Source organism: Saimiri boliviensis, chromosome 3, assembly GCF_048565385.1.
Source record: "Saimiri boliviensis isolate mSaiBol1 chromosome 3, mSaiBol1.pri, whole genome shotgun sequence".
In the NCBI taxonomy this organism is placed as follows: Eukaryota; Metazoa; Chordata; class Mammalia; order Primates; family Cebidae; genus Saimiri; species Saimiri boliviensis.
The window spans coordinates 25,323,026-25,346,079 of NC_133451.1; the positions used below are offsets into that span (position 1 = coordinate 25,323,026).

Here is a 23,054-nt window from a genome sequence, read left to right on the forward strand (position 1 = left end):
GTGGATCTTCAGCCACTCAGTGTGGGCTGGTCCAATGATCATATGATTCAAGGATGTTTAGGGATTTTCCGCCTCTACAATCTGAATCCCTCTGCTGAATCCACTCTCAGATTTTGATGCCGTAGTTAACCCCTGGGGTGAAATTAGAGGAAGGATATAATTGCGTAACTACAGTAAATCACTTCACTACTGCAATGCTCATTTGATATCAGTAATTGAGAAAACAGATTCATCCCCTTTAGAACTGCTATAAGAGCACCTGAATTAATGAGTCACATGTATAGACTCATTAATTAGGTGTTAATTAATGAGTCTATAAATGTGAATGGGGAGAAAGCACTTCCTCTACCTCCACTGAATGTCTTTCCTTTGGGCCTGTCTTAAGTGGAGTTTAGAGGGACTATTTGATTCCTTGAATTGGCAATTTCTGTAATTACCAGTAGTGGCTGAACTTCCTGATGTCATTTCTTCTGTAGAACAGAAAAGTTCCTAATATTTGGCACAGCAGTCTCCCACTATAATTACAGGAACACAAGGCTGTTAGTCACATCCCTACCTACCCCACCTCTAACAATACTCTTTTTTTCTTTTTTTAGCATTAGGTTGCTGGGAGAAGACTTGAGCTTAAAACTGCTGTTGAATGTAGCTGCTGAGCATAAAGCTACATTCAACAGAAGGATGTAGTTTTACAGACTATGGATGGTGTCCTTGAGTTAGGGCAATATTAATCAGGTTCAATGTCAATCAAATGGATTAGCAAGGAAGGACAATACTTAGACCATTTATTTACTGATTTGTTTGCCACTCTATTTCATACAAGTTTTAAGGAAGCTGGCATATATAAACTGTTAAATATCTTATTCTTTACTTTGATGAATAACAAATAGTTTCATTTTAATCAGTTCCATTCATGTTTATATTCTATTTTTGCCCAAGTAGAATATTTTCCTTTGTACCTAATACATGCTACGTATTTGTAATTGGTTACCTACCACACCCTCCCTGAAGATCAAGGTCAACAATAAAATAGCTTAATCCAGAGACCATAATTCATTCTTCATTCTGTTAACAAGCAACATCCATTTAAAATAGCCATCATGCTTTCAAGGTCCTGTTATTATTCAGGCAAACACTCAAAAGGATCACTTTTTTGGCATACATAGGAGCCCAAATGTTAAGATGTGTTCTGTGGGCAACTCTCTGCTTATTTTCTTTCTTAGACAAGTGGTTAACCCGTGTTGCATATCCTGTGTTTACGGAATTCCAGAAAGGTTGTGTCATGTAAATCACTTGCGGACTGTGGCTCATGTCTGAAATTCCACTACTTTAGGAGGCCAAGGCAGGAGGATTGCTTGAGTCCAGCGATTTCAGACCAGCTTAGGCAACACAGTAAGACCCTGTCTCTATGAAAAATTTTAAAAATTAGCCAGGTGTGGTGGCACACACCTGTAGTCCCAGCTACTTGGGAGGCTGAAGTGGGAGGATGACTTGAACTTGGGAGGTCAAGGCTGCAGTGAGCTGTGAGCACACCACAGCACTCAGCATTCTAGCCTGGGTGACAGAGTGAGACCCTGTCTCAAAGACAAACAAATAAATTAAAAAAAAAAAAACCCTCCACCTCCCAGGTTCAAGTAATTCTTCTGCCTCAGCCTCCCAAGTAGCTGGGATTACAGGAATCTATCACCAGGCCTGGCTAATTTTTTTTTTTTTTTTTTGGATCTTTAGTAGAGATGGGGTTTCACCATGTTGGCCAGGCTGGTCTTGAACATCTGACCTCAGGTGATCCACCGGTCTCAGCCTCCCACAGTCCTAGGATTATAGGCGTGAGCCACCGCATCCAGCACCAAGGGAGGTTTTTAATGTTGCCTTAAATTAAAAAAAAAAAATACTGTTCATCTCCATGAACTTTTCTGTTTTGAGAGGGAGTTACTATTTCAAAATTCAGAGTTTTGTCTCCGATTTTAAAATGATACTTAGCACTATCACTGATGAAACTGTTTTTTTCTGATTTCCATGAAACAGATTAATGTTTTAATTCACCTGAACCACCAACTGAATGCTATAGGCCATTTCAAAAACATTCATTAATCCTCGAAAATAGCATGCTTTCCCTCATATTTTTTTCAAATGCTAATCCTTGGGGGAAAAAAAAATACCTTTTCTCATTTTCTATTCAATGTTTGCTATTGTTGTAATCTAAGTGGGATCGCTTTGAAAAAATGAAAAATTAAGTTTAACTCACAATTGAGTCTCACATCCTGTGGTCCTGTAATTTTAAAATTTCATTCAAAACACACGTTATAAACAAAGTCTCCCCAATGACCATCTAGAGAGGAATGTGGCAAAAATCCAGAAACGATTGTAATATTTGGAACTAGCATAGCACAAATAATCAGTGTGTTTTTTGAAGAGGAGATTATGGGTTGCAGTTTTACAAACTCCTCGGGGGATTTTCACGAGATGGGCAAAGTTAAATGAGCTGTGTGCCTTCCAGAGAACCTAAACTCTTTACAGTAAGTGAAGAGGAAGAAGTATTAAAAAGATCTTTTTAAAACCTAGTATTTGTTCATTATAACCATAATTGGAGAAAACATTCTGGCTTACAGATTCCTATAAACTCGAGTTCAAAGCAGTGTGCTTGACAAGCCTGTTCTTTAGCACATTAGTTTGGTATTATTAACAGTGGAGACTGATTCAGGGCAGGGGAGGGACAAAGGCCGGCGCCAAAACTTATGTCATCAAGTCAGGAAAATCCAAATTTTAGAGGCAGGAAGACCAGAGAAATTACCAGTATACAAAGTCATATTCTGAAAATGTGCTTTTAAAAAGAAGTAAACCTGTGAAATCGATTTAAGAATTAAGACTAACCCTTGAAGGCACATTTAAAATCGAGGCTCCAAAGAGAAAAGGTAGGTCAGACAGAGCTGAATTTGTACCTCAAAAAATGCAGGCTTTCCTGGGGAAGCAACTTGTTTCTCTCCCATTCCAAAAGAATGAAAGAAAAGAACTCCAAAAAAGGAATGTAGCAAGGGTATCCTTTCTATCTCAAAAAAATAAAGGAGTTGGGGTCAGGGCAGAGCCAAGTAAGAAGATGGAAATCAGTCACACTTTAAAGTGATTCTTACCTTCTTAGGAAAATTTAATATGATAATATTCTATGTGTTTCTCTTTTTATCCCTCAGTTAATTTTTTTAGCCCTCAGTTAACTTTAATGGATTAGAAATTCATCAACTTCTCTAAATCTGTTTAGAAGAACATCCTTATCTAGAGGATTTGCCCCAAATTTCATGCTTATTTTTAATATCAGTAGTAACACATCATGTAGATCTGTAGACACCGACGGTAGCTAATATTTTTCGGCCCACTGGTAATTGAATGTGAGTAGATTTCACCACCTCTGTCATGTTTCAGTTTCAGTTTTCATACCCCATTCTGAGAAATTTGTGTGAACAAATATAGCATTTTAGGCTGTTTTGCTTTTAATCATGCTAAAAATGCATCATTTGACTGGGAGGAACAAAGGAAAAAGATTTTCTGCATATAAATTGTATTAAGTTTATAATACACAAATATGAATTGCTTTATCCTGGCAAATAACAAGCAGATTTTAGAAAAGATAGTTAAGACTGCTCTATTTATTTATTTGGAGACAGAGTTTTGCTCTTGTTGCCGAGGCCGGAGTGCAATGGCGTGATCTTGGCTTACTGCCACCTGCCTCAGCCTCCCAAGTAGCTGAGATTACAGGCGCCCACCGCCACGCCCAGCTAATTTTTCATATTTGTAATAGAGATGGAGTTTTACCCTGTTGGCCAAGCTGGTCTCGAACTCCTGACCTCAGGGGTGATCCACCCACCTCATCCTCCCGAAGTGCTGGGATTGTAGGCATGAGCCACCACGGCAGGCCAAGACTCCTTTTAAAGTAATTTAGTAATATGACCATTAAAAATAAATAATTATCTCTGAATATTAGCTCTGATAATATGTGACCAATCAGGCAACATGAAGTGGGGAGTTATTATATTGGATTTTTAACAATGCCAAAATATTTATGCCAAACCTCCTTAACATACGTGCTGTCTGTACAGTTGTGTTTTTAACACAAACTTCTTAATGAAGAAGCAAGGTTTCTGGAGGGGTGCAAATAGCATGAAATTGTAGGTTAACAGATAGAAATTAAAAGATTCTTGACTTGGAAGCAGAAAGACGGCATCACATCTAACTTGCCCACTTCTGACCAGAGTGTCCTTGGCCAAATCACTTGAATTTTGGGCACCTCATTTCTTCCTGCTTTAAAATAGGAATAAAAAAAATCCAGCTTGCAGAGCTGGAGGTATATGTGTGGGCAGGAATGGGGGTGCGTGGCATTGATGATAACTGTTAATAGTTGGCAGGAGGCTTTGCCCTTTTATACCGGGCACTCAGAAGTTGAATGCTCATCACTTTTCTTTTCCCATCTAGACTTTAACCAAAGGAAGGAAGAAATATCCAAGTCTATACTCCTGAAGACCTTCATATCTACATAGTGCTAGAGTCTAAACAGTGAACTTTAAATCGTAAATGTTGTTGTTCTCTGCTTGTATTGCTTGAAACCTTCCTTCATGAAATGCAGACTTAGAGCACTCTGGGCAGCTTAAGAAGGTGGAATTTACAACTAAGCAAAAGGAATTGACTATTCAGAGGGCAGCTGACCTGAATAGAAGTCTGCCTCCTTCCCTCTCCAGCACTGATCACTCCTGTTTAATTTTCTGGCATCGCCTTTATCATTATTTAAAATGTCGGACTTGTGTGGTTGCTCTTTTGTTATCTGAGTCTTGCTACTCGAATACTTGAATGCAAGTCCCCTGAGGGCCTTGACCTGTCTCTCCAGTGCCAAGTAACAGCCCCTGACTCATAGTGGGTTTTTAGGAAATACTTTTTGAATCAACGGATGACAGATGACATTCAATAAGTTGAAAGTGGGATAGGATAAATAAAGCCATTAGAGCTTGAATCATATAAGTATTAAATCTTTGATAAAGTAGAGGCTTTGAAGAAACAACTGAACTACCCGATGACAAATTTAGAAGATTACACGGACACACTGTTTACCTGACCTGTGGTTCTAGCCAGAGCTCTTCACAATTAACTTCTTCTCCCCTCCCCTCCCCTTCCCTGTCCTTCCCTCCCCTCCCTTTTCTCTCTTTTCTTTTCTTTTCTTTCTTTCTTTCTTTCTTTTTTTTTTTTTTGAGACAGAGCCTCACTGTCCTCCACAGTGTGGTAGCACTCCAGTGCAATGGCACGATCTCCGCTCATGCAACCTCCACTTCCCGGGTTCAAGTGACTCTCCTGCCTCAGCCTCCGGAGTAGGTGAGATTACAGGCGTGCGCCACCACACCCGGCTAATTTTTGCATTTTTAGTAGAGACGGGGTTTCTCCATGTTGGTTAGGCTGTCTCAAATTCCCATCCGACTACCTTGGCTTCCCAAAGTGCTGGGATTACAGGCATGAGCTGCCACACCGGCCCACAGTTAACTTCTTTAAAAAATGACTGGCTGGGCGTGGTGGCTCACACCTGTAATCCCAGCACTTTGGGAGGTTGAGGATGGCAGATCATCTGAAGTCAGGAGTTCAAGACCAGCCTGAGCAACATGGTGAAATCCCGTCTTTACTAAAAATAAAAAAATTAACCAAGCGTGGTGGCACATGCCTTAATCTACCCAGCTACTCGGAGGCTGAGGCAGGAGAATCCCTTGAACCCGGGAAGCAGGGGTTGCGGTGAGCCGAGATCACGCCATTGTACTCCAGTCTGGGCAACAAGAACAAGAACAAACTCTGGCGAAAAAAAAAAAAAAAAGGCAGGAAGAAAGAAAGCAAGTTACAGATGAACACCCTAAAACATCCAAACAGGGAGGGGACTGCTGATCCAATGACTACTTTGTGCCAGGCATTTTGCAATGTACGTTGCATGTGTTACTTATTATTAACTACAAATGGATGAGGGGAGTATTTTTATCCTCCGTTTGCAAATGATCCCAGAAGTTAAGGAACATACCCAAGGATTCCCAGTTGGTATGAACTAAGATCTGAGCCATTCTCCTGCATCACGTGGCCTCTGTTTAAATTCCTTTAATAAGTGTTCTGGGTCCAAATAAAAAACACAGATATCCTTCTATGAGATCCTTTTTTTTTTTTCAGATTCTGTTTTGTGCTAGGGCTAACAACTTTGATTGCTGTAAACGAAGGTTGTTTAGACTATCCTGGAAAGATTCTTGAGAAAATGGTAATAGGATTTTCTTTTAAAAGGGCAACTAGGTCACTGGGAGATCCTGGCTAGAGACAGTCTTACTGCTCTGTGCATTTTGGGTTGCCAGATAAAATATAGCATGTCCATTTAAATTTTTAATAGTTTCAGATGACTAAAAAATTAATTTTTAGTATAAATATGTCCCAAATACTGCATGGGACAAATGTCTATTAAAAACAGTCAGACCCCGTCTCTATTTTTAAAAATACTACATAAAAAACAAGCATGTAATTGAATAAAGTTAAATTTCCTCTCTCTCTCCTGTCTTTGCTTAACAGCTTCGTTGAGGTACACTTCCCAGGCCGTATAATTCATTCACTTAAAGTGCACGTTCAGTAGTGTATAGTATATTCACAGAGTTGTGCGGCTGCCACCAAAATCAACTTTAGAACATTTTTATCACTCCAAATGAAGTCCTATATCCTTTCACAGTTATCCCCACATACACATTGCCCTGCCCTAGACAGCCATTAATCTGCTTTCTGTCTCTATAGATTTGCCTTTTCTGGACATTCAGAATCACACAATAAAAGATCTTTCATGATTCACTTCTTTGGTTTAGTATGTTTTCAAGGTACATCCATGTTGTGATGTGTTTCATGCTTTATGTCTTTTTATAACCTAATAGTATTCTATTTTCTAGATATTTTTATGTTTTTCATCAACTGATGGACATTTGCATTGCTTCCACTTTGGGGCTTCTATGAATAATGGTGCCATGAACATTCATGTTTTTGTATGGACACATTTTCGGTTCTCTTAAGTTTACACCTTAGAGTAGAATTGTTGGGTCATATAGTAACTCTATCGTTGCCCTTTTGAGGAACTGTTAGGTTGCTTTTTAAAATGATTACATCATTTTACATTCTCACTATCAATGTATGAGGGTTTCAATTTTCCACATCCTTGTCAACACTTGTTGTTATCTGTCTTTTTGCTTGTTACCACACTAGCAGGTGTGAAATGGTATCTCATTGTGGTTTTGATTGGTTTTTTCGATGATGGCTAATGATACTGAATATTTTTTCATGTGTTTAATGGTCATGTGCACATCTTTGGAGAAATGTCTTTTCAGATCTTTTGCCCATTTTTTATTAAATTATTTGTTTTTTTATTATTCAGTTTTAATAATTCTTTGTATCTTCTGGATACTTGTTCCTTTTCAGATATATTTGATTTACAAATATTTTCTCCCATTCTGTAGGTTGTCGTTTTTTACTTCTTGATAGTGTCCTTTGAAGCACAAAAGTTTTAAATTTTGATGAAGTTCAATTTATCTGCTTTTTCATTTGTTACTTGGGCTTTTTGTGTCACAGCTAAGAATCACTGCTAATTCAAGGTTATGAAGATTTACTCCTATATTTTCTTCTATGGTTTTGGTTTTTAGATTCACGTCTACAATCTAAGGTAATGTTTTAATTTGTTGTGAATTACCGGCCCAACTTCATTCTTTTCCACGTAGATATCCAGTTGTCCCAGCACCATTTATTCCAAAGACTGTTCTTTTTCCCACTGAATTCTTTTGACACTTGTCAAAAATCAAATGACCTAAATGTGAAGGCTTATTCTGGACTCTTAGTTCTGTTCATTTGATCTGTAAGTCTATTCTTACCCAGCACCACACAGTTTTGTTTACTGTAGCTCTGTAGTAAATTTGAAATGGGGAACTGTTAATTCTCCAACTTTGTTCTTCTTTTTCAAGATTGTTTGGCTATTCTGGGTTCCATAAAATTGTGGCCCTCCTTGTCAATTTCTACAAAGTGGCCAATAGGGATTTTGATAGTGATTGTACTGAATCTGTGGAATAATTTGGTGAGTGTTGCCATTTTAATAATAATACCTTTTGATCCATAAACATGGGATGCTTTTCCATTAATTTGGATCCTTTAAAATTTCTTTCAACAGTGTTTTGTAGATTTCAGAGCATAAAGCTTGCACTTCTTTTTAAAAATTTATTCCCAAGTACTTTATTTATTTAATTTGATACTCTAGATATTTGATACTCACACTATCGGAAATGGGATTGTTTTCTTAGTTTTGTTTTTAGATGGTTCACTGAAAACATATAGAATACAATTTTTTTATATTAATCTTGTATTCTCCAACTTTGCTGAATATATGTATTAGTGGTACAGGTAATAATTTTTGAGTGGAGTTCTTACATTTTTCTTTTCTTTTCTGTTTTTTGAGGAGTTTTGCTCTTGTCACCTAGGCTGCAGTGCAATGGCATGATCTCAGCTCAGTGCAACCTCTGCCTCCTGGGTTCAAGTGATTCTCCTGCCTCAACCTTCCAAGTAGCTGGGACTATAGGCATTCACTACTACACTTGGCTAATTTTTTGTATGTGTATTTTTAGTAGAGATGGGGTTTCACTGTTTTGGCCAGGCTGGTCTTGAATTTTTGACCTCGGGCAATCTGCCCACCTCAGCCTCCCAAAGTGCTGGGATTACAAGTGTGAGTCACTGTGCCCAGGCGAGTTCTTATAATTTTCTGTGTACAAGATCATGTCAATATACAAGATCATGTCATCTGATGTATATTGACATGATCTTGTGCATAGACACTTTTACTTCTTTCTTTCCAATCTGATGTCTTTTACTTCATTTTCTTGCCTAATTATCCTGGCTAAAACCTTCGGTATCATGTTGAATAGAATTGGTGGGAATAGAAATCCTTGTTTTATTCTTTTGATGTTGGTGGTGGGTTTCTATGGATGACTTTTATCAGGTTGAGAAAGTTCCCTTCCATTCCAGTTTGTTGAGTGTTTGCAAGTATTTTATCGAGGATTTTGTGTCTATATTATAAGAGGCATTGGTCTGTAGTTTTCTTATCATTTCTTTGGAGAATTATTTTTTAAAATAATAAATGTGTCAGAAAATTCAAACGGGTTAAAATTCAGTAGCCCCTGTCTTGGTCACCCATTCTCGGACACTCACTGTTACTTGTTTGTAGGACTTTTTAAAAAATTAAATATATTAACTATTTAAAATATATTTTAAAATAAATTTTTTTTGCATTTCTTATCATTTATACTTTTATAAATCATTTTTATAACCTTAGTTTATTAAAATTATAATCTGATACTCTGGGTACTTCACATAAAATGTTATCTTTCAATTTATAATAAAAAGAATTAAAAAAAAATTTTTTTTATAGAGTCTTGCTCTGTTGCCCAAGCTGGAGTGCAGTGGCACAATCTCAGCTCACTGCAACCTCGGCCTTCTGGGTTCAAGTGATTCTCCTGCCTCAGCCTCCTGAGTAGCTGAGACTACAGGCGTGTGTCACCATACCTGGCTAACTTTTAGTATTTTTAGTAGAGATGGGTTTTCACCATGTTAGCCAGGATGGTCTCAAACTCCTGATCTCGTGATCCACCCACCTCAGCCTCCCAAAGTGCTGGGATTACAGGCGTGAGCCACTGCACCAGGCTATAAAAAATTTAAAATTTTATAGCCAAAAAAATACAGAACTCACTGGCAATCACAAATTCCGCTCTAGGAGAATGACTTGTGTAAGTCATACCCTCTGAGGCACATCTGTAATAACGGGAATAAAATTACTGACCGTCAGCATTGTCCTGAGGACTGACTGAGATGATTGATGTCTGTGATGGAGCTTGAGACTCAGTCATATTTACCGTCACTTTGGAAATAATATATAATTAGAAAGCTGTTGCATATTAGATGGGCATACAACCTTTTGAAAACCCTCTAAATATTTCTCTATGCAATCTGTTTTCCAGAGGTCATTTTTCAGTTCTTAAATTCTTTTTTTTTTTTTTTTTTTTTTGCCTAGATTCTGTGTTTCATTGCTTATTTCGGAAAGTTGGAAAGCATCATGCAAATACAGATATAGCTGTGCTGGTTAAAAATAAAATACTTAGTGTTTGCCGGTAAAGGAAAATATGATGCTACGTAGGTAAAACTGCTTGATGAAAATCAGATTTGCATCTCATAAGAACATTTCTGGAGAACTTTAGGCTTGAGAAAAGTAGGAGCCAAATGCTTCTCCCGGATGATAGTTTGTAAGTCTCACTGAAGTCAAAAGTTATTCTGAGGGTAAAATTTAGGCCACGTTTTTGGAAGGGTGGCAGAAAAAAAAAAAGCATGCATCAATTTCTAAATTTTTCCAAAGTATTGAGATGAAAAATGATTTGTAGTTAAGATCTTGAGAAATGTTTTTATCCATTAGTGGAATATTAATAACACTTTAATATAATTCATTATATTAACCATCCTCCTATAGCAGGCGTCCCCAAACCATGGCCCGTGGGCCGCATGCGGCCCCCTGAGGCCATTTATCCGGCCCCCCGCCGCACTTCAGGAAGGGGCACCTCTTTCATTGGTGGTCAGTGAGAGGAGCACAGTATGTGGCGGCCCTCCAACGGTCTGAGGGACAGTGAACTGGCCCCCTGTGTAAAAAGTTTGGGGATGCCTGTTCTACAGGATGCTAATTATGACAGAATTTAGTCATCAAAATAATACTTTAAGTAGCAAAAGCACAGGATAATACGTTATAATATCTAACATGGAGTCTTAAAGATTCCTTTAAATAGTTTCTCTAATGCATTTTACAAATGAAATACATCATTATTAGATTGAGAAGAAACTTCAGACAGACCTATTGTATCAAATGAAGTATGTGCTCAATATTTATTAATTGCATGATTAGAAATTTCCTTAGAGATTTTTTCTTGTAGTAATTTCACAAGTTTCTTTTAAATTTCCACGTTGTGATGACAATAAAAATTTTAAAAATTAATTAAAATTTAAAAATTGACCTAATTATAGCAACAACTATTGAAAAGAGACAATGTAGAATTTCGTTTTTGATGTTCAAGGGGATTAGCAGTTAGTCAGCTATCTTTCACAAAGCTAGGTACTTAAGAAGATGTGAATTGTTTGCTATGTCACTATTCATCAGTGCTTGAATAAACAGGATCCAAAGTGGATCTTCTTAGTTCTTAGCGTGGTTTGGACAAGGGTGCTAGCCACAAAGGTTATATCTGTAAGCTGATGCTTATCATTACACTATCTATGATACCAAGCAATACAGATGCAAAGAATGAAACCCTTCCAGTAGGTTTTCTGTGAAAATGCGATAAAGGCCATATGTGTTCAAGGTTAATAGCAACACAGGCCAGAGAAGAAAATAAAGGCATCTTTTCTGTACTATTGATTTCCTATATAACCACAGTCAAATTCTTAAAAACAATTGTGCCAACCAAAATTAAATACCATGATTTTACTCAGGATTTTTCCGATTTACTTACCCACATAATTATCTATCTTTTTTTTTTTTTTTTTTTTTTTTTTTTGAGACAGAGTCTTGTGCTTACTGTCACCCAGGAGTACAGTGGCGTGATCATGGCTCACTTGCAGCCTTGGCCTGCTGGGCTTAGCCTCTCAAGTAGCTGGGCACATGCCACTACTCCCAGCTAATTTTGTATTTTTTGTAGAGATGGGGTTTTCCTGTGTTGCCCAGGCTGGTCTCAAACTCCTGGGCACAAGCAATCCTCCTGCCTTGGCCTCCCAAAGAGCTGGGATTACAGGCGTGATCCACCATGCCCTGTGATTATCTAATTTGATTCATGCAATGAACCTCTAAGGCAGGTATTATTAGTCTAATACAAGAAAACTGAACACGGGTATGGTTAAAATAATTTCCTAAGAAATTTACTGAGTGCCTACTATGTCCCCAGATTTTTTATGTAATACCTCAATTAATTATAAAGCAACCCTATGCAATAGGTTTTATACCTTTTGCAGGTGAGAAAAAAACTTGCCTAAAGTTGGGAATTTGGCTAGTGGTGGAAGTCCTAGTGGTGAAGCTATTCAATGTTCTTTCATTCGTACCCCAGCTGCTTTTTTAAAATTATGGATGTTTAACATTGGCTTAACACCGAACCCAAGCCACTGCAATATATGATGCATGAAAAAGGGGGAAAGTTTAGGAAATCAAAATTTAAGTATATTCCCTTATAAACAGGTAACTAGAATTTTATTATTCATATGGCATTGTCATTTCTTGTGTAGGTAGTGTTAACTGGCTTTAACTTGTTCACGATGTAAAAAGAACAAAATCTATCAATCACACATGGAAACATTTTCCTCCAATTACATTAGCTACAAAAACTTCTGACAAATTATTAGATTTGTACACATTCTTTTCACCAAATGTGCATTTGATTCCATTCACGTTCCACATCACTAGAGTAAATGGCCCATTCAATTTCTTGCTTTACCTTCTTGAACTGCTGCACATGTTAGCAAGCTAAGCAAAACTTAACCCAGGCCTGCAAAAAACTGAAATTGCCGGGGCCAAAGAATCCTGTGAAAAATTTAACACAATTGGACAGAAAATGGTGACTATTTATTTTTGTTTCTCAAGTTCTCCTAAAGCTGTGATTCATTTTCAGTGTTTTCTTTATTTCTTTTAATTCTGGAGTTGGAGCTTATTTTCTATATAAAATTGCAGAGTCTGATGGAATCCTTCTTGGCACGCTTTCAGTCTCTGGTACATTTTATTAACCTTGATTAACACATGCACATGGCAGAAAATGACAGGGATAATGTTATAAATATAAGAGAAACATAAAGATGAACAAAAAAAATCAGTTAAGCATTTGTAGAGTGAGCAGCTTCTAGTTTCTAACACGAGTTAGCAGTAAGGCCATCTTAGGCACAGAGCCCCTGCACAATCTGATAACAAGAAACCCTGCTTTGTGTCCTCAGAGGCTCCCATTGGCTACGGGGATTTCCAAACTTTTGGACATGTGATCCTCTTGGAAATTAAATGACAGTAATAATGATATTGTCATTTCTGAGTGGGATATGATAAAAACAATGAATTAACACCAACTGAGATAAAATCATCAGTTTATTTGGCTGTTTTAACTTTTTTTTTTTTTTTTTTTTTGAGACAGTCTCATTCTGTCGCCAAGGCTGGAGTATAGTGGTGCGATCTGGGTTCACTGCAACTTCTGCCTCCTGGGCTCAAGCGATTCCCTGGCCTCAGCCTCCCAAGTAGCTGGGATTACAGGTGCCTGCCACCGCACCCAGCTGATTTTTGTATTTTTAGTAGAGGCGGTGTTTCACCATGTTGGCCAGGCTGGTCTTGAACTCCTGACCTCACATGATCCATCCACCTTGGCCTCCCAAAGTGCTGGGATGAGCCACTGTGCCCGACTGACACTGCTTTTTGAAGTAAGGCATTGTGACATGCTTTGTAACACTTTTTTTTTTTTTTTTTTTTTGAGACGGAGTTTCGCTCTTGTTACCCAGGCTGGAGTGCAATGGCGCGATCTCAGCTCACTGCAACCTCCGCCTCCTGGGTTCAGGCAATTCTCCTGCCTCAGCCTCCTGAGTAGCTGGGATTACAGGCACGTGCCACCATGCCCAGCTAATTTTTAGTATTTTTAGTAGAGACGGGGTTTCACCATGTTGACCAGGATGGTCTCGATCTCTCGACCTCGTGATCCACCCGCCTCGGCCTCCCAAAGTGCTGGGATTACAGGCTTGAGCCACCGCGCCCGGCCTGTAACACTTTTGATGAGATGAATGCAAGTTATGGGTTTGTTGAATAGTAACAACTAACACTACTATAGTGATTATATTATAGCATTGTTCTATGTACTTTAAACAGTAATACTTTGAATTCTGACGATCCTATGAATTAGAAGCTATCATCTCTACTTTCCAGGGGAAGAAACAGAGGCACTGACGAGTTAAACAACTTGTCTAAGATCACATACCTAGCAATGTTGAAGCAAAATCACTGTGGGGCCAGGCATGGTGGCTCATGGCTATAATCCTAGCAACTTTGGGATGCAGAAGTGGGAGGATCACTTAAGGTCAGGAGTTGAAAACCAGCCTGGCCAACATGGTGAAATCCCATTTCTACTAAAAATACAAAAAAATTTAGCCGGGCATGGTGGTGTGCACCTATAATCCCAGCTACTTGGGAGGCTGAGGCAGGAGAACTGCTTGAACCTGGGAGGCAGAGGTTGCAGTGAGCTGAGATAGTGCCACTGCACTCCAGCCTGGGCAACAAGAGCGAGACTGTTTAAAAAAAAAAAAAAAGAAAGAAAAGAAAGAGAAAGAAAGGTGTCACTGTGTTTAAACCACCACAGCAAACTGTTATGTCCCTCTCACAAGCCACTAGCTGCTTCGCATGCCTTTGGATACTCATCTAGGGGCTTCCAAACTCATCCCTTTCACTATTTAAATATTTCATTTATTGATTTTTTAAAAAGAAACTATGTGCCATTACCTCCTTTAGTGAGAACTTCCCAGATAAAGGTTATACTCAAGTTCTATAACAAAGAATGATTCTTGCTGGGTGCAGTGACTCATGCCTGTAATCCCAGCATTTTGGGAGGCCAAGATGGGAGGATCTCTTGAGCCCAGGAGTTTGAAACTACAATGACATTTGACTGCACCACTGCACTCCAGACTAAGCAACAGAGCGAGACCCTGTCTTAAAAAAAAAAAAAAAAAAATCTTAAAGCTCAGTTCATGGACAATTTGTATCAGAATCTCTGACCAGCCTGCTGAAAATACCTGCTATAAATGCTTCAGTCTAGATTTACTCATTTAGCGTCTTAGGGAGTGAGACTCAGGTCCTTAATTGATTCTGATGCCCACTAAGTTCTGAGGACCACAGCTCTACCAGGCCCTTCTGATGACCCTGCTTAGAATGCCTTTCCCTTTTCTGTGTGCATCAACTCCCCACCTGGAGTTCCCCTGAACAGCAGATGCTCTTTCACACCTCAGAGGCTGAACAGGCTGTTTCCTGTGCTTGTCATGCTTCCCCCTCTTCTTGTCTTCTGAACTCCCACTGCAATCAGTCAGCTCAGAAGTCATCTCTGCAAAGACTGGGCCCATGAGGCAAAAGTTAGGTCTTCCTTCATTGTATCCCCAAGCCGTTAAACTCTTGTATCTCTTTCCTAGCATAGAATTGCACTGCTACTGATTAGTGTATTCTCTTAGACAGGGAGTCCTTGGAGGTTGGGTTCTTCGTGTTGCCTATTTTTGTAAAATACCAAGATGATATCAATACCACTGATACCTGCAGTGGTAGATGCTCTAATCATGCTGTTTGAACCATGAGCCAGTTTTGCTGTTTTAATTCTACCAAGATGATAGGTTACATACATAACTTTTTTCTGTGTGTGTATATGACAGGTGACAGGGTCTCTCTCTGTCGCCCAGGCTGGAGTGCGGTGGCGAAATCACAGCTCACTGCAGCGTCAACCTCAGGGGCTCAAGCGATTCTCCCACCTCAGCCTCCTGAGTAGCTGGGACTACAGACATATGCCACCATGCCCAGCTAAGTTTTGTAGTTTTTTATTGAGACAGTCTCACTATATTGTTCAGACTTTTCTTGAACTTCTGGGCTCAAGTGATCTGCCTGTCTCAGCCTTCCCAATTTCTGGGATTACAAGTGTGAGCCACCAAGCTGGAATCATAACTTCTACTAGAAAATAATTCTACTAAAGTAGAAGAAAGGAAACAATTTTTGTCTTCTTGCACATTTATTCTATTTCTTTCTTTTCCTTCCTAAGTTTTACATATATGTATTTATAGGAAATATATGTGCATGGTACAAAATTCAAAGGATCCAAGACAGTAGACTGCAAGGAAAGGCACTCCCTCACCTACATCAACCAACTGTAGTTCCTCATAAGAAGGCAGTCACTGTTAGGTTTTTTTTTTTTTTTTTTTTTTTTTTTTTTGAGACAGAGTCTTACTTGTCACCTGGGCTGGAGTGCAGTGGCACAATCTCGGCTCACGGCAACCTCTGCCTCCCAAGTTCAAGTGATTCTTCTGCCTCAACTTCCGAGTAGCTGGGATTACAGGCACACGCCACCACACCTGGCTAATTTTTGTTTTTTTTAGTAGAGACAGGGTTTTGCCATATTGGCCAGGCTGGTCTTGAACTCCTGACATCGTTATCCACCTGCCTCAGCCTCCCAAAGTGCTAGGATTACAGGTGTGAGCTACTGTACTCGACCTGTCATTGTTAGTTTCTAGTGTTCCTTCCAGGGGCATTTTAGACACATATAGGATAGTAAGTACATATATATCACTGTTTTGCAGTTTTTTAAACTCTGTGATCTTTCTGGGTAAGTACATAAAAAGCAGCCTCTGCTTATTAATAAATACACTCTTTCATTCTATGAATATATAATTTTTTTTTTTTTTAAAAAGACACCTCTTGATGTTTGTTACCAGCTTTTTTTTTTTTTTTTTTTTTTTTTTTTTTTTTTTTTTAGATGGAATCTCACTCTGTCCCCAGGCTGGAGTGCAGTGGCACAATCTCCACTCACTGCAATCCCTGCCTTCCGGGTTCAAGAGAGTCTCCTACCTCAGCCTCCTGAGTAGCTGGGACTACAGGCGTGAACCACCACACCCAGCTAATGTTTGTATTTTTAGTAGAGATGGGGTTTCACCATGTTGGCCAGGCTGGTCTTGATCTCCTGACCCTGTGATCCGCCCACGCTGGCCTCCCAAAGTGCTGGGATTACAGGTGTGAGCCACTGCAGCCAGCAACCAGTATTGTTTTCACCATCAGTAATGCTGCAAAATATAGGTAATTTTACATGTGTGAGCGTATTCATAGGATAAACTTCTAGAAATGGAATTGTAGGATAAATATGTAGTGACAAATTTTGCCAAATGGTTTCTGATCTGCTATGGATCTGTGTCTTCACCCAAATCTTAGGTCGAACTGTAACTCCCAGTGTTGGAGGTGGGGCCTGGTGAGAGGTGGCTAGATCGTGGGGGTGGATTTTCTTCTTGGTGCTGTTCTCCTGATAATGAGTTCTCGTGAGATCTGGTCATTTGAAAGTGTGTGGCACCTCCCCTACCCGCTTTGGTCCCGCTTCTTCTGTGTAAGTTGCCTGCTTTGCTCCTGTTTTGCTGCCTGCCACCAATAAAAGCTCTCTGAAGCCTCCCCAGAAGCAGATGCTGCCATGCTTCCTGTACAGCCTGCGAGCCAATTAAACCTCTTTTCTTTATAAATTACCCAGTGTTAGGTATCTCTTTATAGCAGTGCAAGAACAAACTAATATACTTTCCATAAATATTATATTCATTTTCACTCCCACTAGCAACTCATCCTGCTAGTGGTGTTTTTGTTGTTTTTTCTTTGAGGTTCTAAAATAGAGAGTAAAGGAAACTCTAAAAATTAAGTGCAGCCTCATCTACAAGTCTAACCCAGAAGACTTTTTTTTTTCTTTTTGTAAAAAACCAAGACAGGTGGTTGCTCTATAGGCCTTTTTCTCCTCCACAGGCAGGCTGGTACTGGGGTACTCATTACTAGTCTAGCCCCAATATTATTCTGAACCCTAGAAGGCTTAGTGAGTCTTCAGAATCATTTTTACCTGCCCTAAAGTGGAAGACACCCCATTCATTCTACAAATACAATGCAGCAGGCATTGTTCTAGCAGTTAAAGCTTGAGTAATGAACAAAATAGACAAAAGTCCTTGCCCTCATTAAGATTACATTGCAATGGGAGGAGGCAGATAGTTAACACAGCACACAAGTGTGATGTATGTTATGTTAGTTAATGATAGGTGGCATGGACAAAGTCAAGCAGGAAGCAGGGTGAGGAGTATGGGAGTCCCTTGGGAAGGGTGTGAGGGAAGTGCTCCCTGACGAGGTGACATCAGGCAGAGAAGAAAGGAGTGAGGGAATGAGCTACATGTTGTCTGAGGGAAGAGCATTCCAGGTGGTGGAAAAAGCAAAGGCTTGGAGTTGAGAGGGTGGCTGGTGCGTCCCAGGAACAGTAAGAAAAAGCAGCCAGTGAGAAGCCATGGAGTGAGGGGGAGAGGAGGAGGTGAGGGCAGAGAGGTCAGGGGGTTTGGCAGTAGGCCACACTGTTTAGGTCCTCACAACGAAACAGGAAAGTTGAGGGGTAGTTCTAGAGGGTCACTGAGAATGCTCTATTAGCACTGATTTAGGGAAGGCAAAAACGGAAGAAGGGAGAATGAGTCAGGGAACTTTCTTCAACCAGGTGGAAAGAAATGGGTTAGACTAGGCTGGTAGCCAAAGAAGTGTGACAGACAGTATTTGGGCTTTGAGTGTATTCTGAAGGTGGAGCCAGTATGATTTTCTGTCCAATCGTATCTTGGGTGAGTGAGAAAGGAGGCAAAGACTCCAAGGTTCTTGACATAAGTGGAAGAATGGAGTTGTCCTTTCCTCAGATTGAGGAGGGCTGCAAAGGGAGCATGTTTTAGGGCAAGAAGGGGGAGCTGTTATTACGCTTGTAGTTACCATGGCTTCCCAAGGTCTCTGGGCTCTCAGAAGGCCATGATTCCAAATAGATCAGTGGTCTGGACTAGGCTATGACTGAAATACCTTCTTAGGATGACAGCTCCAAGGAATATGTGTCCCAAGGGCTTTGTCTTCCTCCTGAGATATCCTGTTTCAAAACAGACTTGCAGAGATATTGCACTAAATGCTTTTAAATATGTGGGTTTTTTTTTCTCTGTGATATATAATCAAAAGAATGGCAAACACACACACACATCCCTAAAACCTTGAAAACAACTTAACAACTTGGATTTCCTCCTATTAGAGAACTCACTGTCCTCCAAATATCAAAATTCAATTCAACTCTACGTTTGCGGGGCTGTGATGTCAGCAGGAAGACACCAGTTCTAGATAACGCCAGGTTAAGGGTGGTATAGAAACCACATCAGGGCCAATCTGAAACGTGGCTGGTTGAAGAATGTAATCAGGAACTCACTGGATGAATGATTCACAAGGAAGGGATGCATTTAAAACAGTAGTCACTACAGCACCTGCCACAGCAATTTGTAAAATGGGATATTTTAACAAAAATATGGAAAGGTGAAGGAAAGCCAAAAAAGCCTTATTAGTGAGAGGGAAAAGAGACCAGAAACTGATTTGTAGGATTACTTCAAAAGGCTAAGAAGAGACTGAGAAGAAATTTAAAAAATCGTGTCCTTAAACGGCAGCAAGAATCTACACAAGGCAGCAATGTGAGCACGCAGCAATTTTTTTTTTTTTTTTTAGTCTACCCAGCTCACAGGGCCAGGGGGTAGATGAGAAAGAAAACAATCAATTGCTAAAGGAGAGTAGCTAAGGGAATCAGAACTTAAACAAGTAAGCGAAGTGGTGGCCAGACTAGGTGACTCAAGGCATGACTCAAACCCGACTCTGGGGCTGTCTGTCGGCTCCCAGAGGCTGGGGGCCCAGCGTCTAGCACGTTTTAGGAAAGTACCAGGCTTGTGGAGGGCGACAGGAAACCTCCCCGGGAGATCTGCCTGGGGCTCCTCCTGCCCTAGGCCCTGACCGCTCACTCTCCGCACCGGGAGCGACTTCCAACCTCCTGGCTTCCCCTTCGAGGCTCCCCACCCCTCGTCTTCAACCCAGCGTCACAGGGCGTGTGCGTGTGTGTGCTAGACGTCCGACCTCCTCCCCCGCTGCCCTCCGCCCCGTGCTCCCAGCCACGCGCCCTCCCGCCCCGCCTCCGGGGCGAGCCGCTCCCTTCCCACCCAGCTTGCGGCCCGCCGCCCGCTGCCAGCCTCCCGGGCACGCGCGGCACGAACGGCGCCCGGAGCTCTAGACAAACACCTGTCCCGCTTGGGCTCCGCGAGATTTGGGGCGAAAGCCCAGGCAACAGAGGGCGCGTTCTCGCGAGGCTTAGGAAATTCCCACGGCCGTGTTGTGTCTGAGCAGAGTAGTGGAAGGCGGTGGGAAGGTGTAGCGTGAGACTGGACTGCCTGCATTGGCGCACGCGCACTACCGCTCGCGCGGCCGCGCCAATCCTGCAGCGCCTTCAGCAGGTTTCGGGAGGCGAATTCCAGTTCTCCGGGTTTTGGGGCTCCCTGCGGGAGGCAGTGCTGGATCTGGGAATCTCTAGGAAGGAAAGGGGAAAGATGGGGGGCTGCAGGTAGGAGGAGGGGGCGGGGTTCGGGCCCTGCATCGTGCTGTTCCGTGCCCGGCCGGGCCAGGTTCGCCCGGGGGCTTCCGGGATCAGGCGGCCAGAAGCGCGATTCGAGCAGCCGGCAGCATCCCCCGCCGTGTCAGCCCCTCGGGAGGCCCGGCTCCCTGTGCAGTAGTGGCCCCCCACACACACCTGGGCTCACACACCGTAGCGGTTGCGTTGGGGTCCTAGGGAGGCCACGCAGCACGCGAGCGGCGGGAGCTTTGATCGGGGCCTCTGGCCCGACTCGGAGGTGGGAGAATGTGGCTCTCAATTCTAAGGCAGTTTTCCCATCTGGAAAGAACTGTGTCTACGAGGTAGCCATTAGGCGTGTCTTTGCCAGAAGCCTTGGCCTGACCTCATTTCACACCCAAGGAGAACGCGAAGGCGAGAAAGCTCAACTGCATGAGTTTTCCGTTTGCGGAGCTCTGGAAGGGCCTCCTCATTAGCATGTGGGTGTAATGAAAGGAGACACTTCCCGACGTGTCACTTGCCCGAACCCCAGGCACCTCTGAAGCTCCGGCACCTAACGCCGAGATTAGCATAAAGGAGGCGCCCAGGGAACGTTTGAATGAATGAAAAGAGCTGGGAACCCAGAGTGAGCGGGAAGCCGCTTGGAAAACACCCATTTGAGGAGGTGTTTCATCTAGGCCTGTGAAACGCGGCCGATTTTCCCAGGACCCCTCCTCCCTTCCCCTCGGCCCCGCCTCCTGACCCCTCCATTCCCTGTCCCCGTAGTAATCCCCTCCGGTTTTCCTCAGTCTCCACGTACGTCTCTCAAGGCGCGTCCCAAAACCCGGATAACCGGAGCACTCCGCATGGACCAAACGGAGGGCTCGCCCGCGGAGGAGCCGCCTGCGCATGCTCCATCGCTTGGGTAGGTTTCCAGGGAAGGCAGCGAGCAGGATCCCCTACTCCGCGGGCGCGCGAGGCATCTGGCTCTTCGCGGCGGCTGCGAGGGGAAAGGGAGCGCGGGGGCTGGGTGGAATCGAGGAGTGAGGAAAAAGGGAAGGGGAGGGGGAGAGGGACCAGGGAAGGCGTCGGGGGGAATCTCGCGAGGGTTGGAGTTTTGGCGAGAGTTTGTGGAAGATGGCGCCTGTTGTGACAGGGTAAGTCTGAGGGAATCGGAGCGCTGGGAATCGGGAAAGTTGCGGGCGTCTGGCAGCCCGCGGCGGGCGGCGGGTTCGGGGGCCGGGGCGTGCTTGGCATCCAGGGGCCCGCGGGGGCGGCGTCGCGTGCGCCGAGCGCGGCGGCGGCGGCGTGTGGCCGTGCGCTGCCGCTCTGCGCTGCTGTGGCTCGGGCTCCGGCGCGTGAGGGCGGGCGGCGGCGGCGAGGCGGGCGGGTGCGGGCGTGAGTGCGGCCCGGAGCGCGGGGCCCGCGGGAGCCGTGCCTGCTCCGCGCCTCCCGCGGGCCCTGCCTGGGGGCCCCGTGCAGCTTTGTTCCTCGCGGCAGTCGTCGCCGCCTCGCCCCGCTGGTGCCCCCGGCCTCGGGCGCTTTGTCTTTCCCCGCTGCCCCCCGCGACTCTCTACCCCCGGCCCTTTGTTTCGCCGCCTTGGGCGCTTTGTCCAAGCCGTGGCGCCCCGCATCGCATCTCCATCTCCTCCCCTCCGCTGTCCTTCCTCCCATGCCCCTTTGTTGTGCTCCACTCTTCTCGGTAGCCCGGTGACCTACCACAGCCCGGGCACCAGATTTCTGCCTTAATGGTTCTTCCATTGTCTTTTCTCCTGTGGGTCCTCTCTCACCCTTCTCTGTGGTTCTGGGTCACCCCCCGGGGCTTTGTCTCCCCCATGCACGGGCTTATTCTCTCCGCATCCCCTTCCCCTCCGGTCATCGGTTGATTTATCCACTACCTACGGTGTACGTACGTCTGCTGAACTGTCTCAGCCCCGGGGACTCCATCTGCTGCTTCTAAGTGCACACAGACTCAACGGTTTGTTGTTGTTTCGTGGGTCTGAAAGATGCATGGGATACTTAGTTTAGTTTCCTCTTTAGTACCCCTTTCTCGGGATTTCCTGTAGCCCCCGATCCGCCCCCCCCCCACCTCCCCTTTCTCTCGGGATTAAAGCGTCTCCAATTTTCATCGCCGTCTCTTTAGTGCCGTGGGTTGTTTTGCTTGGAAACAGTAGCCCTGGAAAAAGATCTGGTCTCTTGGTGGTTCTTGCGCCCCCCGGCCCCCGCCCCGCTCCTGGTTCCTGACGGCCTAGGCCAAGGGCAGCTGTCTGTCGGAGCTTTGCATCTAGGTTACCTGAGGATGATTGGAGGGTATTGTGGGACGGTTAGAAGGAGGCTCAAGATGTATATATATATTTCTGTTAGTATTTGAGAATAGTTTCAGATATCCACAATGGATATTCATTTGACGTGTGAGTAGGAGTTGCGTGAATTTCCATGTTTAAAACTTGTGAGTGTTGGGGCGGAGAATTTCAGCATTTTCTAGAATCTAGATTTAGAGTTTATCAGTGACTCCTGCCTCATAAGGAATGGAGAGGCATCCCGCTTGGGAATTATATATAAATGTTTTGCTTTTTCTTAATCATTAGATAGTTTACAGTTATGTGCTTTTTGCTTTGTAGATTCGTGACAACCCTTCTGACCCACCATTGGGGTTGAAATAAGGACTGCACCGAAGAGTGCAATTTCTGGTTGATGAATACTGCTTCTAGGATCTTTGTGGAAGATACTAATCAAATGCAGCAAAAAATTAACGTTTTATATAACTTCAAGTGAGATTATTTTAAAGACACTTCCTAGTGTTAAAGGACCATTGAAGAGTTCTTATTGTTTTGGTAATACTGAAAGCTTGGGGTTCTGTGA

General features: G+C 42.8%; 1 protein-coding gene across 9 annotated transcripts in view; it reads left to right on the plus strand.

Moving 5' to 3' along the window:
• Positions 1 to 23,054, plus strand: part of RBPJ (recombination signal binding protein for immunoglobulin kappa J region) — a 276,170-nt gene that overhangs the window by 133,045 nt on the left and 120,071 nt on the right. For 2 of the 9 annotated variants that reach the window (XM_003927493.4, XM_003927494.4), the window contains exon 1: positions 21,133 to 21,349. The exons of 2 other annotated variants lie outside the window; for them this stretch is intronic. Coding sequence is in view for 2 of the 7 variants with exons in the window: in XM_003927494.4 (XP_003927543.1) it covers positions 21,330 to 21,349 (20 nt within the window). In the remaining 5 variants the exon portion in view is untranslated. 5 more of the 9 variants (XM_074395973.1, XM_010338174.3, XM_074395970.1 and 2 more) reach the window with 5 other exon arrangements.